At 31.9% G+C, this 18852-nt stretch overlaps 1 protein-coding gene across 1 annotated transcript; it reads right to left on the reverse strand.

Moving 5' to 3' along the window:
* Positions 1–1100: 1100 nt before the first annotated feature.
* Positions 1101–18476, reverse strand: LOC139524858 (uncharacterized). The gene is made up of 14 exons (XM_071319969.1): positions 18294–18476; positions 17487–17636; positions 16943–17075; positions 15327–15478; positions 13754–13815; positions 12587–12856; positions 11130–11420; positions 10260–10375; positions 9165–9253; positions 8512–8694; positions 5514–5690; positions 4809–4979; positions 2777–3025; positions 1101–1283 (listed from the first exon to the last, which is right to left on the reverse strand). Exons 1-14 carry the CDS (start codon positions 18454–18456, stop codon positions 1228–1230), a joined length of 2262 nt encoding a protein of 753 aa, XP_071176070.1. The 5' UTR covers positions 18457–18476; the 3' UTR covers positions 1101–1227.
* Positions 18477–18852: the final 376 nt, after the last annotated feature.

Here is an 18852-nt window from a genome sequence, read left to right on the forward strand (position 1 = left end):
GAAAGATAACGAGTGGTGTCAAACGTATTTATGGTTCATTTACTGCCTTTGAACTAAATTAAAAAAAAGTCTAATCAATAATTTGATAAACACCTATTGAAAAATGTTAATAAAGTCAAAACAGATAAAACAACAGTATTTAATTTGTTAACTGTAAAGAAAACACATCTAATGTTAACAAGGGGATGATGATTAAAACTTACTGATGCGTTTAATCATTCTCCGAGGTTCAGCACAGGTTTAAACGAGCTTGTTCTTTTTCAAAAATATAATCTTGTAAACTTTTTCTGGCAATCCTATAGACGAATATATATGATGGTAGAGATGTGATGAATTAACTATGACGCTTTAGCCTAAAGTGTATGCATGGGAAAACTATTCTCGTGTGTAGTTTAGCTCTTTTTGCAGGACTTCCAAATGACATTTGCTGTATACCAACTTATTTTTTCTGATACTTTATTTCTAGCCCACTTGCAGGGATTTTTCTACACAATTTTATAACTGACTGGATGCAGAAAGATTAGAAAAGATCCAATTTTAAATTGTTGCGACAATTTATTTTGCGTTATATTTCAACTCGTGGAAGTCTCGAAAATGAGAAACGTATTTTAATGTTGATTAATCAAAGACTACTACTTAATTTTCCGAGAGGCGCTCTCAATAAAAATCAATTTAGTTTAACCATCTAATAGTGTAACATGAATACAACACATAACTTCAACTTCTTTTCGCTCTCCTGAAGACGACAAGTATAAAGTTAGTCTCATACAAACTAAAGAACAAATTAGAGAGAATCGTACACAGTTATTGCATGAATAACGTTTGAGTTGAATAAATATACTAACTTATCTATGAAATCACAGACAAAGTTGACAGAGACACGAATACACTGTGTTTTGCACCATTTTTATCTTAAAATGCCCTGTACCAAGTTAGGGAAATGGCCATTGTTATCTGTTGTGTCGTAGTTCTCTTATATTTGATGCGTTTCCCTCAGTTTTAGTTTGTAACTCGGATTTGTTTTTTCTCTATCAATTTATGAATTTCGAACAGCGGTATACTACTGTTGCCTTTATTTGTCAACAGGAAAGAACATGTTCTTTTCTGATAGAAGTTATATTTAATCTTTAAAATATTATATGGAGTCATCTAGACAAAATATAATAGTAGCTTTGATGTTGTCTAACGGTAATTCAAAGCCTCAATTCATAGCAGCTGATATGCCTACTAGCCTGTAATTGGAGGTAAATAGTTAGGCGGACCTGGTATGGAGGACGCCGAACCTGAAATTTATAAAAAGAAACTATTAACTGATTAGTAAAACATATTTGTACAACATGATTATTATTTATAAATATCCGCGTGCGGTACCATTATTTTTTGCACCAAATTTATTGCTCGTGTTCTCCTTGTCAATGTTTTTCAAGTGTTACATTTCTGCCTCTTATGACGTGGTGTAATTGCTTTTTATTTTGACGTTTCCTTGCATTGCACGTTATTGTTTTTAATAAAAGTCAATTATGTAAGATTTGTTTGATAAAAACAACTGACGTTTTAACGAAAGAAATCTCTGTATTACAGAAAAATATAACATCAGGGTTTTCGATCTCAAAAAGTTGTCTAAACATTTACCAAATATTATCATCGGTACAAGGACATCATTCGTAAATTCAAATCAATTTGAAGACATCTTATAAGTTCAGGAATTTCACATCCTATCTTTAGTGGTAATATTCTTCTCGTATAATGTATGATGCATGATACTAAACCCGAACAAAAGGCATTGTGCTTGATTTTCATGCGATGAAGAAATAATATATCTATCAATTTAGTTGAAGTCTGGAGCTGACATGTCATTAACTGAGAGAAGTCCTTTGTTGATTTATACTGACCGTTGTCATTTTGCTTAGTTTATATCTCAGTGTCTTTATATAGAGAGAAGAGTAGAGATCTCTCAAAACTTGTTTGATCCCGACACATTGTTGCCTTTTGGTCTTTATTAGTCTTATGTGTTTTTAAATTTTGGTAATTCATATAATTTAGAGTTAAGTGTGGCGTTCATTTCGCTAGACTTGAATACATTATTGATAAGTTGCCAGCCTTCTTGAACGCCCAAGACCCATTAGTTGCTTGGCATATGTTCTGCTCTTTGGTTGGGTTATTGTCTTTGTGACACATTATCCGTTTCCTTACTCAATGTTCTAAATGTGGTCCAATATAACAATTATCAGGGACATATATTGTCCACAAGGTTTAGTGGTGTTCTTTTTGCTCTCTTATAAGCGTTTTGTAGACAGTTGTTTGTTTTTCGTTGTTGGTAATGTGGTCATGTTAGTGTACGTCCTTAAATGTGTAATGTTCAATTTCCTCTTTGATATTTTGAAACTGTTAACAATGTCGCCAATATTTTATGGTGCACATAGCTTAATAGTTATCAAAGGTACCAGGATTAAAATTAAGTAAGCCAGACGTGCGCTTCGTCTACATATGACTCAAAATATGTCCCAATTTAAAAAAACATTGATAAATACTAAACAACTTACAAATACAGTCTTTTAAAAAAAGTTATAGCACAAACATATTGAACGCCGAGGAAAAGTTTCTAATTAAATGGCAATATCAAAAGCTCAAATACAACAAACGAATGAATAACAACTGTCATACTTCTGACTTGGTAGAGGTATTTTCTTATGTAGAAAATTGTGGATTAAACCTGGTTTTATAGCAAGTTAAAACAATCTTTTGGAACCATTGCCAGTTGTTACAAATATCGTACCTGGTCTACTGTTTGGTCGAATCTCTATTTCCGTCCACTTTTCTCCTGGTTGACCATACACTGCACATTGTATCCCAGCACCTTTTTCTATTGCAACAATATCCACATCTTTCATTGCAGATCCATGACCAGTGTCATACATTTTACCACATCCGTGCTTATCATTACTTTGTTTTATCTTTGAATTGGTCCGTTCTTGGACCAGAAGTTTCTTGCTTCCACTACTAACTGGCCTTGGAACATCAACACCTTTATAAACCAAAGGAGAATATGACATATTTTTCGCAATATTACAAAAACAGCTAATTTCAATCGGAAATATTATTGCTCTTATTTATCAGCGCTGTCAGCAAACGGCTTATATTGAAACTTTTTTTCTGAGACAAGTGCATCTTGCCACAATGGCACAACTGTACTGATAAAAAAAAATGCACCTTTAACCTTTCATTTTCCATACACAAAAAAAGTAATCTCCCCTTAATGAACTCTTGTGAAAAAAGTGTCCCTTTCCCCCTGCCAGTAATAAAAGATGTCCCTGTATTTATAATTTTCTACATAAGGAAATGGTGAACCAAGAATTTTAAAATTTTCATTTAATGTGTTCATGTTTTAGATTTTTCTTGTGCCATTTAGTAAATACATTTATGTGATTTATAAGTACATGTAGTCATTTCTAATCTCCTACTTTATGGTGACTTATCATTGGTTATGACTAATTAACGAATAAACAGATACAACACGTTTCGTTTCACTAGTGAGCAAGGAACACAACTGACCCTTCCGAAGCACTTACGCGCAGCCAAAGACTTTTGACGAGGATATAGTTGCTATATATTCAGAAGAATGACAACACTATGTCAAAAAAGACAGTTAAAAAAACACTACTGAGAGAACTAAACACTGAACTTATTGAACCTGACAATAATCGGCTGAACTCAGATGTAGTGGAGTGGTGAGCAGTTTCGGTTTAGATGATGTTCACAGTTCAGCAATAAAGAAAAAGTCCGTTGATAGTTTGTATTCGGTTATGAAATGATTGAAGACGGAATTGTGGCTATGGCAAATGAAAATATCCATCGTCATTCGTGTACCTGATTTTTAATTGTGGTCCACGAAATTATGATAGCATACGTAAATCATTCTACGATTCGACTAATTGTATTGAATCAGAAGCGCATTTTGACAATTAGTGTATATTCAGTGGTGCTCGAGGCTGATATGATTCACCGTTACGCAGCCTTGGTGCAAACATTTTTTTATACCCTTGGCTTAAAAAGATGTATATAGTAATTTCAGAAAAATTGAAATGCTTACATACGAAATGTTAAACGAAAGATAACAAAGTTATGAGAAGAAAAAAAAACCATTTAAAAGAAAAGCTAATAACGAGTGTTTTTTAAATATATTTCTGATATGAAATTAAAATAAACGATGAAACTACCAGTACCTTCAAATGAATTGAGAAAGTAGCAGTATTTATGGCAAACTAATTTTCTTAGATATAAAACGTAGGTACATTTGTAATCATCAACCTTTTTAAATTTTTGGGTAACCTTTGAGAATATGTATTGTAACACATACAACAGATTTTTTTTTACGACTTTAACAAGATAGTATACATTTTGTAGTCATTGATATCAACTGTATTCTGTGTAGTGAACATCAAACGTTTGATTTATCAAATGATAATTGCCCTTGTTATCACTGCGGTATATTAATATAAGCTTGAGTATTACACAAATGATTTATGTAAAAATGTTTAATATTGGTTTTTTTTATCATTTTAGTGAAAAACAAAATGTCGGAATAATTTCTATGCAACTGTATAATTTTGTTATTTTTTTATATCTGTGTCAAGAGTTTCAAACCATAAAAGATGAAGACAAGTTTATCTATAATCAGATGTTTATTAACGTGCAACAAGATCCTGATTCCGATATGTATGTAATTAATAACACTTTAAACAGGGCTATATGGACATGCTTGTTTAAGGAAAAACCAGCCTCTAGAAATTCTCATGTCAATTACTGACCATGCATCTGGGGACCATAAGGTGGTGGTGGTGAAGTGGACACCGCAGTGTGGTCTTTTTTCATCTTGTGAAGCAGTATAGCAATAACGACTACAGCGATGACCAGTAATGCTCCAACGCAACCGAGTATAATGTACAGAGTTGAAGGATTTTCTTCTTCTGGAACTGGGTCTAAAACAAAAATATAAATCAAATTATTTGTTATTCGCAAAACACCTAAAATGTCCTACACCAAATAGATAAAGTATGCGTATGAACATCGTCTCTGTTTCCCAAAGCACGTTTCCAATATGTGTCAAAGGCATTATTGAGAAAGTTTTCGAAAGCAAGTTTAAACTAAGATACTAAATTTTGCACTAAGTTACCATATTGATGGTTTTCTTCTACAAACTGTGACTTGAACGGAGAGTTGTGTCATTGACACTCATATCACATCTTCTAATATCTATGTTTCGTTGTCCCTGTCGCCTATGCAGGTCAACTATGTTTATGTCAAACGGTAACGTGTATTTACATATAATCAAATTGAATGTATAAATTTGTAATAAACATAAGAGGAGCTTCATTGATATGATGGTCGGTGGTTTTCTCCTTGTATTCCCGCTTCATCCACCAATAAAAACTGGCTGCTACGAAAAAGCCCAAAAGCGGTTCTTAAAAGTGGCCTTAATACATAAAAAAAATCTAATCATTGATATGACACACCTTTATCTACCACTTCATAAGTAAAGGAAGCTTTGATAATTTTCAGAGGTCCACCGTGATGATTTGTGATGGCCAAACTGTTAGACATGATTGCAGCCAGTAGTTTTTCAACGGCTACCTGGATAGTTGTCTCTGAAATGCTTCCATGTTCAACCTTAAACGTCACAATAATACTTCCTGAAAAAAAAAAAATATTCAACAAGGTTTTACAAATATGAGATAATGTCACATGTTGAATAAAAAACAGTACATAGTATATTTATACATTACTATTGCATTACAATTGAACTAAGCAATGTAAATTTAAGAAAATATTGCAAGGTTTCAAGCATTACGGATGATGTGAAAGTGTGAGTATGTCAATAATAAGAACTGGCGATTCAATATCAGACACACACATCTGTATTCGCGTTTTCTTGGAATCGTAATAAATAATCTCGCATTTAGTTGATTCTTGCAATAGTAAAGGACCAAAATGTCCTAATAGTTTTGCCAAATACAGTCTAAGGTAATCTATTACTGAAGTAGAAAAACCTTAGTAATTAAAACGATTATATATATATATGTTTATCATATTAATTTTCATTAAAGAGGGTCAAAAGATACAAGAGGGAGAGTCAATCTCATAGATACTAAATCTGTGATGCAAAATTAGGGACCGTTCAATATTTATCAGATGGATGGGCCGGTGCAAAATGGGGCGAGGCAAGCACTTTTTTTGTGGAAATATTTGGATGGGCGAGAACTTTTTTTAAAATATTTAGTGGATGGGCCAGAACATATTTTATAGGAATTTTTTTTATCCATTTTATCGTTGTGTAAGAAATTTCTTTTGGGGGCACTCAAAAACTGGTAGCTTGGTTCATTTCTGTCAACTTTAAGGATTTAAAAAGCTAAAATTTTCTGTTCATACTATCTTATAAATTATTTTGACCTTATGGAATACCAAGTTGTTTAATAGTTTGGTGTATTGCTGTTAAATTTATGGATTTAATTAATAGGTAAGAAAAAAAGCTCAAATTTTTAGTTAGGGATAAATTCAGATAGTCAACTTTTAGTTTTTTTGTAAATTTTTCAAATCAACATGGATTTTCAAAAACCTATACAGCTTATTCATTAATATATTGATCTTATAGGAAACCAGGTTGTTTGGTAGTTTTCAACTTTAATTTTTTTTATAGCTTTTTCAAATCAACTTGGATTTTCATAAAACTCAAGAGCTATCTCAATTATATATTGATCTTACAGAAAGCCAGTTTGTTTGGTACTTTGGTGTATTGCTGTCATTTTTATGGATTTTATAAATAGGTAAAAAAATCTAGAATTTTAAGTTTAGCCGGAATCTAGATAGTCATCTTTAATGTTTTTTTATAACTTTTTTAAATCAACCTAGATTTTCATAAAACTATACAGCCTTTTCATTTATATATTGAACTTACAGATTGCCACGTTGATTGGTAGTTTGGTGTATGTGTGTCATTCTTACGGATTTAATAACAAGGTTTAAGAAAAAGTTCAAATTTTCAGTTTATGCTAAATCCAGATAGTCATCTTTAATTTTTTTTATAACTTTTTCAAATCAACATGGATTTACATAAAACTTTACAGCTATTTCATTTATATATTGATCTAAAAGAATGCCAAGTTGTTTGGTAGTTTGGTGTGCTGCTGTCATTCTTGTGGATTTAAGAAAAAGCTTAATTTTCTGTTTTACGTTATTTCAAGATAGTCATCTTTAAATTTGTTCATAACTTTTTCAAATCAACTTGCATTTTCATAAAACTCTACTGCTAAATCATTTTTATATTGATCTTACTGAATACCAGGCTGTATAGTACTTTGTTTTTTTTGCTGTCATTTTTATGGATTTAGTTAATAGCTTAAAAAAAGCTGCAATTTTAAGTTTGGACCAAATTTGGATGGTGACTGGTCACCTTTAATTTTTTTTTTAACTTTTTCAAATCAACTTAGATTTTCGTATAACTGTACAGCTTTCTCATTTATATACCAATCTTACAGAATGCTAGGTTTTTTGATAGTTTGGTGTTTAGTTGTCAAATTTAGGGAATTAATTAATAGGCGAAAAAGGCTGCATCAAATTCAAAAACATGCCTGCCTATATTTGCTTAAAAGGACCATAATTTCTTTTTCCAAAAGTAGAACAGATAAAGGAATATTCATATTTGAACTAAATGTATACATATATATGGAATTAACTAGCACATTTTAAATTTTGTATTAACACCAAAGTTTATTCTTTGATTTCAAGACATAAAATTTTAAAAACCTTAAAATAGAAAAAGAAACTTAATCATTTTTGATTGTCTTATAGTTTTAGAGGGGCAAGGACTTTTTTTATAGATTTTTTTAGATGGGCAAGGACTTTTTTTTCAGAATTTAAAAGGATGGGCGTTAGCTTTTTTAATGAAACAATATTAAGAATGCACCGGCCCATCCATCTGATAAATATTGAACGGTCCCTTATGGTTTTCGTTCCACATATGCTGAAGTAAAATCCTCACCAGTTTTATGATGCATAGTAGTGTCAACCGGGTACCAGTTTTATGATGCATAGTAGTGTTAACCGGGTACCAGTTTTATGATGCATAGTAGTGTCAACCGGGTACCAGTTTTATGATGCAGAGTAGTGTTAACCGGGTACCAGTTTTATGATGCATAGTAGTGTTAACCGGGTACCAGTTTTATGATGCATAGTAGTGTTAACCGGGTACCAGTTGTATGATGCATAGTAGTGTTAACCGGGTACCAGTTTTATGATGCATAGTAGTGTTAACCGGGTACCAGTTGTATGATGCATAGTAGTGTTAACCGGGTACCAGTTTTATGATGCATAGTAGTGTTAACCGGGGTTTTCCTCGGAGTACAGTATTTTTATGATTTTTTGTTTTAAAGTCTTTCGAGTACGTGAGATATCAATCTTTGGTACTCAATATTCACACAGATAAAAGAAATGTAGCCAAACTAGTATAAAGAGTACCTGATTCTACACTTAGATATGTGATCCGTTTAACCTTTACGTGCATGGTGTCAGCAAGTTTTTGCTTGATTTCATTTCTAAATTGCACGTGATCAACAATAATGGCATAGTCTGTATCAATGGTGAAAGACACTTGAACTGCTTCTGCTGACGATGGAATCGATATAATCGTTTCTGTTGTTTCTGAAAGATATAATGAAAATAGAAACGGGTAATTGTTTTTCATATAACATATTTTTAACAATATAATTATTGAGAACATCAGTTCAACGTTAATAATAGTATATCTGTTAAATGTTAATTTTGTGTTTCTTGTCACGTTGTTAAACATTCAAAAAATTAAATAACAAAAATACTGAACTCTGAAGAAAATTAAAAACGGGAAGTTCTTATACAAACGCCAAAATCAAAGCTCAAAAACATCAAACAAATAGATAACAACTGTTATACTCCTGACTTAATACAGATATTTTCTTATGTAGAAAAATGGTGGATTAAACCTAGTTTTATAACTAGCAAAACCTCTCACTTGTTTGAAAACCTGGGATTTCTATACAATATATAATAGTACCAGCTTAAACAAATATATTTCAATAGACATTTTGAAAAAAACTGTAATCTAATGTTTAAACTCAAACATTTTGTTTCCGTACCTTCGTGCACAGGAACTGTCTCTGTTTCCAAAGAACTTTCAGTTGAGGTGGAGATGATGGTTTCAATTATGGGTGGTCCTTCAAATATACTGTAAAAAATCATCAAAAAGAACAATTTAACTTTATTATCTAGAAAATAATAAAATATACCAGAAGAAATGCAAACCATTCAAATATCATAAGTAATCATTAGAACTCATTAAAAAGATACAATTTTATTTCCACATCTACAAAATTTGCAATAGTATTCTCTGGTATTAGTTTACGAAACGTCAAATTGTTCGAAATACTTGTTATTTTCAACCACAGGAATAAATTATCTCAGCTGTATAAGCCTGGTATTTTTGACGAATTTATTTTAACAACCACCAGGTCGAGGCCGACGAATTTGGAATTTTTGGCCTTCAACACTCTTCAAATTCGAACTTTGTCATTCGCTTTTTTTGTTGAGAAATACTGATGAGTATTTTGTAAAAACGCGAGTCCAAAATGTAAGCCTGGTATCTTTATCGGGATTTCTGTACTGGATTTGCTGAGAGATGTCATTTTTTTTATCATAACAATTTCAAAGTCAGGGAAAATTGTTTGAAGTAGACATTTAAGGAATTTAGGAATGTTTCTCCTTAATGCTTAGCTTTGATTTTTTTTCTGTGGGCAATACTTTTGGTACTTTTCACCCGGATTAACTTGTTAGCGTTAGAGTTTACAATTTCAAACATGTTGGCCTCCAGTTTTACTGAGAAGACAATAATTGTCTAAATAAACATCTGTTATAATTATAAGTACCGCTTATATATTTTAAAGACTGAGATCATCATTTCTTTATCCAATATTACTTTATTCTGAATTCCAGAAATATTTGCTTGAAAGTAGAAAATATATATCTCTTAACATGACAAAAGAATAATTGTTTTTTTGTTGTTGTTTATAGTGAGGCAGTGCAGAAAGTAAAACCACAAAAATAATAATCTCCCTGGAATATTCAAATCCCTGATCAAATGGCAAAATCAAAAGTGAAGTTTATGTTGTTGTTGTTTGATTGGATTATTTATACTTTTAAATTGACTTTATTTAGTTGAATAGAAATGTTCTTACGCAATATAGCCCATAGTATCACATGAGCAGGTGACGGCTGTCATTAAATCTATCATTTGTGGAGAACTTGCTGTACAGGTATTGTTTGTCCAGCTATAATGGTTCCAAAATAAACACTAAAACGGCAAAAGAGTTTTACTTTAAATGTATAAAATACATATAATGCACATATAACTATCCCCCTTTCTATGACTTAACCAATTTTACCGTGGATTCAATATAATTCGTTTGATTCCAATTCCTGGTTTTGATTGGTGAACGAAGACCAAGAATTGATTGTTCAACGAACTATATATTTACGTTAGAATGTATGCATATTTCCGAAATATAAAAATTCAAAGATCAACAAAAGTAGAGACTACAAAAATGTGAATCTACAAAAATAAAAGAATTCACAGTAAGTGGGTTGTCGTATTAGAAAATGGAATTTACAACACAAAATGTTAACATGCAATTTACATTAACCGAATCAAAATCAAATTACACATCACTGCAAGCTCAAGACGGCTATCATTTTTTTTTAGTTTGAGCAGAACAGATTGTAAGATGTCTATCATGATCCATTTCTACTTATAAAAACACAGATTGGTAATACAATAATTTACAAACAATTGTTTGAAAGTGCATAGATGGTTTAAGAAGTTAACATACGATTAAGCAAATGCCAATCGTAGTGCCAAATACGGTAGAAAATTATCAATCATACATTATCGATTTCATTTTTAAATGCCTAAGGACAATATAAATTATTGACAACAAATTATATGAAAAAGTACGACAAACTGTACTATAGATCGAAGACAATGCAGTTTTTCAATGCAATACACACATTTTCGTCCTATCAACAAAACTCTATAGAAACTAGAATACCTGTAAACTATAAGCTGTAGTGTTTACATCACCGTCCACTCTGATAGTTATTGTTATCGGCGTTTCAAGGTTACCAACAGTCAATATAGAATTTTCAACTGGATTTATAACTTTTAGAATTATAATGTCGCTTCGGCGAACTCGATTGGTTAAACTCATTTCAGACGGGGATGTTGGTGTCACTAAATCCTTTGTTAATTGTGCAGAGACGAAGCATGCTCCATAACAACTCAAATAAGGGGAACAATCCCAGCTCGCGTATTTATTCTGAATTGATATCCCATATGTCACCTGCATAAAAATGAAATAACATTTGCATATCAAATTATAGACAGATTTTTCAAGTCTTCAAACAGTTTGAAATAAAATGAAGCATTTTGAAGGCACCATTAAGTTTTGTATATATATTTTCCATGACTCACATGTGTTCTTTTATATAGTTGACATAACTGTATTTATTGTGCATGTTTGAATAATTCATTATCTGAGGCGGGTTTATAACGCACAAATTTACTCCTACACAGGGTTATGAGAAAGATGGACTAAAATTCTTTATAATGAATTATTTCTATAACAACCATCACGAATTGTTTGATTCTATTTAATAGCATGTATAAAAATAAGAAATATGACATACAGATAATAATGTAAGATGAAAATTTCAATAGTAACTTCAGAAGAAGCTGAGACAAAAGAACGATCAACCAATTTATGATTGCTGCCATTAAGTCTGAAAGCAATATTTCAAATTTTCTTCCTGATAATGCATGTCAGTTTGTGAATTGAGAAATCTGTAATTCTGTATGAAAGTAAAATACTTGAAAGTAACAAAAACAGATATGAGGTCGCTCTTAAGTTTCCACTACAATTGTCTAAAGTGAATTTGTAAAATCTTTTGGCCATACCGTATTTCAAATGAACATCTCCTTGAATTGATCAAGCCCACGTGTACCCTAAAACAAATACAACAGAGGAGCTTCAGATGGCTGGGGCATGATTTCAGGATGCCTGTATCCAATATAACCAGGACAGCTCTTAGATGGACACCTCAAGGGAAGAGACCTAGAGGAAGACCCATAACCACCTGACGTCGAACAATTGAGGCAGAACTGAAGGAGCTTGTCATGACCTGGGGAGCAGCAGGAACAAAGGATAAAAACAGATCTGGATGGCGAAACCTTGTGGCGACCTTATGCTCCACCAGAAGCGAAGAAGATAGTTAGGTAGGCAGGTTTGTGAATTAATAAGCCTATTCGTGGTAATAAAATGTTATATGTATTTGTGTTTTTTCACAAATATGCTGTGTGTGAGAGTTTTTGCCTAGCTTTCCAAATAACCCAACAGCACAGCTAATAACACTATTACGTTTAAAGAAGTTTATCTAAGAACCTGCATCGATTCGTGCCCACGAAGATTGGTATCATACGAGTTAATAATACAAAAATAATAAGTCTCACGTGAGCAGGATGTGTAATAAAAGATGTGCAGTTCTTGCATGTAACATCATAAACTAAAGATTCAGTATTCTCTGTCACTCGTTTGTCGATATTGATAGTCGTTAATGTTGATGATATAACTACGGGGTCCTCGGCATATGACACCGTTGCACACAATCCTATGAAAATATTGTCTAAAGATTGATGATAATCTGTGGCAGAATTGGTCGATATACTGTCTTCTGACTGTTGTGCAAATGTGGCACTATACGTTGTTAATAGCACTGCAGCCTATAATACACGAAGGTAATAAAATTTACAATTTGGGTATGCGTGAATGTAATACATTCATTATGCTTAAAAAAAAACCTTCGATATCGTACATGTATGATTTCAGCATTGATGTTTTTTTTCTCAATATGCTAAAGTAAAGATCAATTTGTTGGGTTTTTTGGCTATCTTAAGAAGAAATTTTATAATTTGAGAGATAACTGACATCACCAAGGCAAATATGAGTTTATTTACTATCATAATGGACATATATCAAAACAACGAGTACAATTTAGATTTACATTGATTTTTGAGATTGATATTTGGTGATTTATGTTCGAACAAAACATGGTTGTTGCAGAAACAAATATTCTCTTATAGTTATTAAGATGATAACACAATGTTGACTGCTGTACCCCTATTTTTTGACATTTTTACCTATTGTGTCTGTTTGTTTTGTTCACGCATCGGTGACAGTATAATGGAATTTGATGCGACTGTCATACAAGTGAGATGTTTAGCTAGCTATAAAACCAGGTTCAATCCACTATTTTCTACATTTGAAAATGCCTGTACCAAGTCAGGAATAAGACAATTCTTGTCCATTTGTTTTTGATGCGTTTTGTTATTTGATTTTGCCATGTGATTATGGACTTTCCGAATTGATCTTTCTCTGAGTTCAGTATTTTTGTGATTTTACGTTTTATTGATTGATACTGACATTTTGTCAGCGTTCATGTATTCAGCTATAAAACCAGTTTCAATCTATCAAAATTTACATAAGAAAAATGCCTGTCCCAAGTCAAGAATATGACAGTTATTATCCATTCGTTTGAAGTGTTTGAGCTTTTGGTTAGGGACTTTCCTCGGAGTTTTACATTTTTGTTCTTTCACTTTTGTTTTGGTATAGTAACTTACATTATTTATTGGTAACGGAGTAATGTCCACCGTAGTGGTCCTTTTCTTTCGTCTTCTAGATTCTAAAAAAGATAAAAATATAAGCACACTTAAATGAGTCCTTAGCTTACTTTGGATGGCTTCGTTTCTGTGTGTGTAACATTTTTACGTTGTGTTTCTGTTGTGTCGTTTGTTTTCTCCTATATTTGAGTGTGAATTCACATTACTATAAGACATGTCACGGTACTTTTCTATCCCAAATTCATGTATTTGGTTTTCATGTTGTATTGGTTATTCTCATCGGATTTTGTCTAATGCTTAGTCTGTTGCTGTGTGTGTTACATTTTAATGTTGTGTCGTTGTTCTCCTCTAATATTTAATGCGTTTCCCTCAGTTTTAGTTTGTTACCCCGACTTTGTTTTTTGTCCATAGATTTATGAGTTTTGAACAGCGGTATACTACTGTTGCCTTTATTTTGCTCTTGATTGGTTGTTGGTTTATAAATTTAATGCATACGCTTTTCAGGAGAAAAAATAGTACTAAAGCAGCAAAATGGCTTCATACAAATTTATTTCCTAAGTTATTCATCCTAAATATTAATTTCCACAATATTTGATGTTAAATAATAGTCCTGCTGTCTAGTTATCATTTGCTTCTCCTTCAACTAACCTGGCCACTTAACAAGTTGTTGTCAAGTTTAGTCATACAGAGTATCCGAACAATATTGCAGCTGTTTGTCATAATAACCAACAATAACATATTTTGACATAAAGAAATATTTATCAACTAAATTGTCTGCTTATAGATCTACTAGTCAAGAAAAAAAAAAACGATACACATGTTTGAACTCCAATGTATCATAAAATATAATAGATATGAAAAACTGTTCAATTACCTAATAAAAAAACATTCATTTACAAAGCAAATGCATATGATTAAAAGAATGTGACCAAATTGCAAATAGTTATCGAAGGTACCAGGATTATAATTTAGTACGCCAGACGTGCGTTTCGTCTACATAAGACTCATCAGTGACGTTCATATATTTAGAAAATACCGAGTTATTGAACACAGGGGTCAAATTCATTTTGCGTAAAATGATGACAAAAGTCGGCACTTAATTTCGAAGATGAGAATTAAGTATTCAAACATCTGCAAAGGCATTCAAAATTTTAAGTAAATCATGTTTAAAATTTTAATTTTAAGTAAACCATGTTTAAAATATTCTAATTTTAAGTAAACCATGTTTAAATTTTAATTGAATTGTTTGGCAAAAAGTATGATTTTTCAAATAATAAAAAATAAAAAATAAAACAAATCCCGTTTTTACTTTCAATCAAAGGTTTTGATGAGAAAATAACACTCTGTAAAAATTTGATTAATTGGGCAATTACTTACTTTGGTCCAGTGTATCCAATTTCATTATGTATGAAAAATGCATTGACTTGTATCGTTTCGTTTGTTGACTAGTATATATTGGTAGTAATGGAATTTTTCCTTGTTTGCATCATATAATCAATTATAAAAAATAACATTTATTCTAATGTAGGTTATTTTGAAACATGTTTTTGAGAATTAGTATCGAAATACTTACGACCTGTTCCTGTTGTGACATATGAAGCTAAATCAGAAGCTAATGACTGACTCTCGGTGATCACTGTCTGTGCCAACCCACCACTATCAGCCAAACGCTGTAGCATGTTATTAGCAGAATCTAAAACGGATGTAGCGTCAGCTGGATCAACGCTGAAAAGTACAGGTATGCCATAATGATCTCATTTTCAGAAAATACTAGAACACACCCGTGATATCACGGGTCCGTGACTGAATTAAAGTATACAACTATGCGCAGGCCTTATTTTAGTATTAGTATTGTCATCTGATAAAGTCATGTCGATTATAAGATACACAGTTTTTCTCTTCTTTCAAGTCTTTCTGTTTGAACCCGTTGAACTGGAACTTATAAGTTATTGGTAATATTAATTATTTTGAAAACAAAAGGTCCTGGAATGGAGTATTTTTTAATCAACAGCATTGTCCTATATAAGTTATAAATTAAGTTGAATTCTTTGCTTTGCTGTTTTACGTCATGCCCACTAACAAATTGAAAACTGTACCTATACCGGCTATACGCCTTATTTTTAGTCAAGATTTTTAGTATTCGTATTGTTATCTTAGAAAGTCTTACTGATTAAAATACTACAATAGGTAACAATTTGACAATTTAGTAATGTCAACCCTGTGGTTATGACCCGTGTATATAGCATATTAGTCCTGAATACAACGTTTGGTGGTGCGCCTGTCAGATGCGGAACGTACAGATAAGGTAATAGGTAACAGGAGAATATACTTTTGGTATCGATAGCGGACTCGACCCGGAACTTCTTAATTATTGGCAATATTAATTACGTTGAAAACAAAAGGGCCTGGAGTGGTGTAATTTTTAATCTACACCTTTGTACTATATTAGTTATATATAAAGTTGAATTCTGTGATTCGTCGTTTTTACGTGATGACGGCTGACAAATTGGACTTCGTAATTTTAGTATTATAGATATGTTTATGAAAGAGAAAAAGAAATGGTTGCCAGCCAGACACAAACTAATCTCAAATTGGAGTTTCTAATCATAGAACCCCTCAAAATTATAACTTTTCAATGCACTATGAAATAATTAAAAACTGTGACCTAAGAATGAACTAAAAGAATGAATGTGCTTTTCCGCTAGTTGTGTTTTGTTGCAGTAAGCCATTGCGTGTAAAATAAAAAAGATGTGTTATGATTGCCAATGAGACAACTATCCACAAAAGACCAAAATGACCAAAATGACACAGACATTAACAACTATAGGTCTCCGTACGGCCTTCACCAATGAACAGAACCCATACCTAATGCATTCTTTTCATTTGCGTATTAAAGTAATATGAAAGTATAAGATAATCTGCAATTTCCTTAAATGGAATTGTCCTGCTAGGTAAATGAGACTGATCTAATTAGGTTCTTTAAGTTTCAATGCTCTTTAACTTAAGTTTTTCGCTTTCCAAATGTTAGCCTCGATCGTACTCGATGATAGTAATGTGTCATGTTTAGTGAAACAAGTTTTTTGCATGCATTATACTGTTATATATCTGTTCCCAATTCCCTTAATTTGTTTTAAATGTAAAAGTTCACTAGACCTACATGCGCATTATTACGCCATTTATTATACGTACGCTGCAACAACAGAAATCAAAAGACTGGTAGCTACTTCGTTGATGACAAGAGAAACAGAATCAGTGCTGTTCTGGTTATCAGTTACAAGGAGACTGGACATTGTCATAGCCATTCCAATAGCTGCATTCATATCTGTAAAGTTTGCATTTTTTTTTTACTTACAGGAATACACATGTTTTTTGTTTTCTTAGTAATAAAAATATAGACTATTTCTTAGCCTTTGACATACAAGGACGACATTAGACAGATAGTATCGATGATACAGAATCAGTCAAATAGAACATTTAAGTCTTACAAGAAAAATCATCTTGTTGATGGTTTTATGGAATCCTTGATAGAATCATTCATGAATATTCTTTCATTTATATTTTAGACCCGGTAAATATCTCAACAATAGAACAATGCGGAAACTTTTTTGAGAAGCGTTATTTTTATTGATGAATCTAAGCAAATAATTTAATAATACATATCTATTTTTCTAGGAAACAGAGAAGAATATAAGTCTTCTCTTATTTATCTTTTCATGTTTTAAATTGGTTTTACCTGTTTTAAGAGTTGCTGTTATTGACGCAGCAGCTTGATCAAGTTCTGCTTCAGTAAAAGTCTTGCCCAACACAGTAATAGCGGCCTTCAAATTCACATTTGAACAAGCTCCATATGTATCACATAGTTCAACTATGACGTCATAAACACCTAGAAAATAACTCAACCTAATAGTTGCCGATTTTAACCACTAACAAACACAAAGAAACCCATTTATGTAATTATATAAGGGAGAAAACTCTGATTTTTAAAGTTCCTAATCAGATGCTTTTTTTGTTTGTTATAAGATATAAAAAAAAATATACCTTTATATACTGTTTTGTTATGTCCTTTTTTAATGTTCTCAATAAGAGGTGTGTGATTTCATTAACAGAGTCATATATGATCTACGCATTATGGTTATATGCTGTTTTACATTATTGTTGTAAAACAAAAGATAAGTCATTTGTCTTGTTCTCTTTCAAAGTGTACTTGAACGTCTTTGCAATGACGTCTCTGTTATCAACAAAAGCCCTTATATTTTAAAATACTAATGGATTTTCATCCATAATCTCTATCAAGTTGGGTACAATATGTTTGTATTTCCAATTTCAGTCAGAGTCTAACTATTTTTCTAAAAGATTCGCAAATAAACCAGACGGAGACTTCAAATATTAAAATTAATATATATGTAAAAGCTACATAAATAGCACGGTTTCCTCAGCAATCCAGTATTAAATTATTCTAATTTTGGTTTCTATTTACTAAACTGAACTAAGAAATAAAAGAACAACTTTAATAACTGTAGTCCTATACGAATAAAAGTACCTTCTGTCAGTTTAAACATGTAGCTGTAAACATCAGATAGACCCCTTGCATTCAGACGTATTCTGTCTAGGTAAGCTTCCTTTACAGAAAAAAAGAACAAGGTACTATCTCCGTCAATATCTGTCCAACCATCGCCTATATCTATAGTGAAATCTGTGGTCATTGATGTTCCATTTGACGGGCTTATCTGCCAATATTAAAGAAAACAACTGAAACTTTTCCAAAAGGTATGATGTGCTTCGTGGGAATATCCGTTGCCATAAGTTAAACAGATATATTTTAACGGTCAACCAATTGTGATGGTGCCCATAAAATAATTGGAGGGATGATTTTACTTTCACCTTTTAGAAAGGAGGTGGACATCTAAGTTTGATACATTAACTTCCAACAACTTCGTAGCAGTAACATATATGTGATATACATTTCCAAATTAATTTGGTATTCAAGAGTTTACAGCTGCCACTCAAGGCTCTCTTATTTAATTGCATCATGTATTATCTGTTAAGTTGATAAAATATATTAACGTTGTCTTGATACCTTCTGTTGATTTTTTTTTATT

This window comes from Mytilus edulis, chromosome 5 (genome assembly GCF_963676685.1).
Source record: "Mytilus edulis chromosome 5, xbMytEdul2.2, whole genome shotgun sequence".
NCBI classification, from domain to species: Eukaryota; Metazoa; Mollusca; class Bivalvia; order Mytilida; family Mytilidae; genus Mytilus; species Mytilus edulis.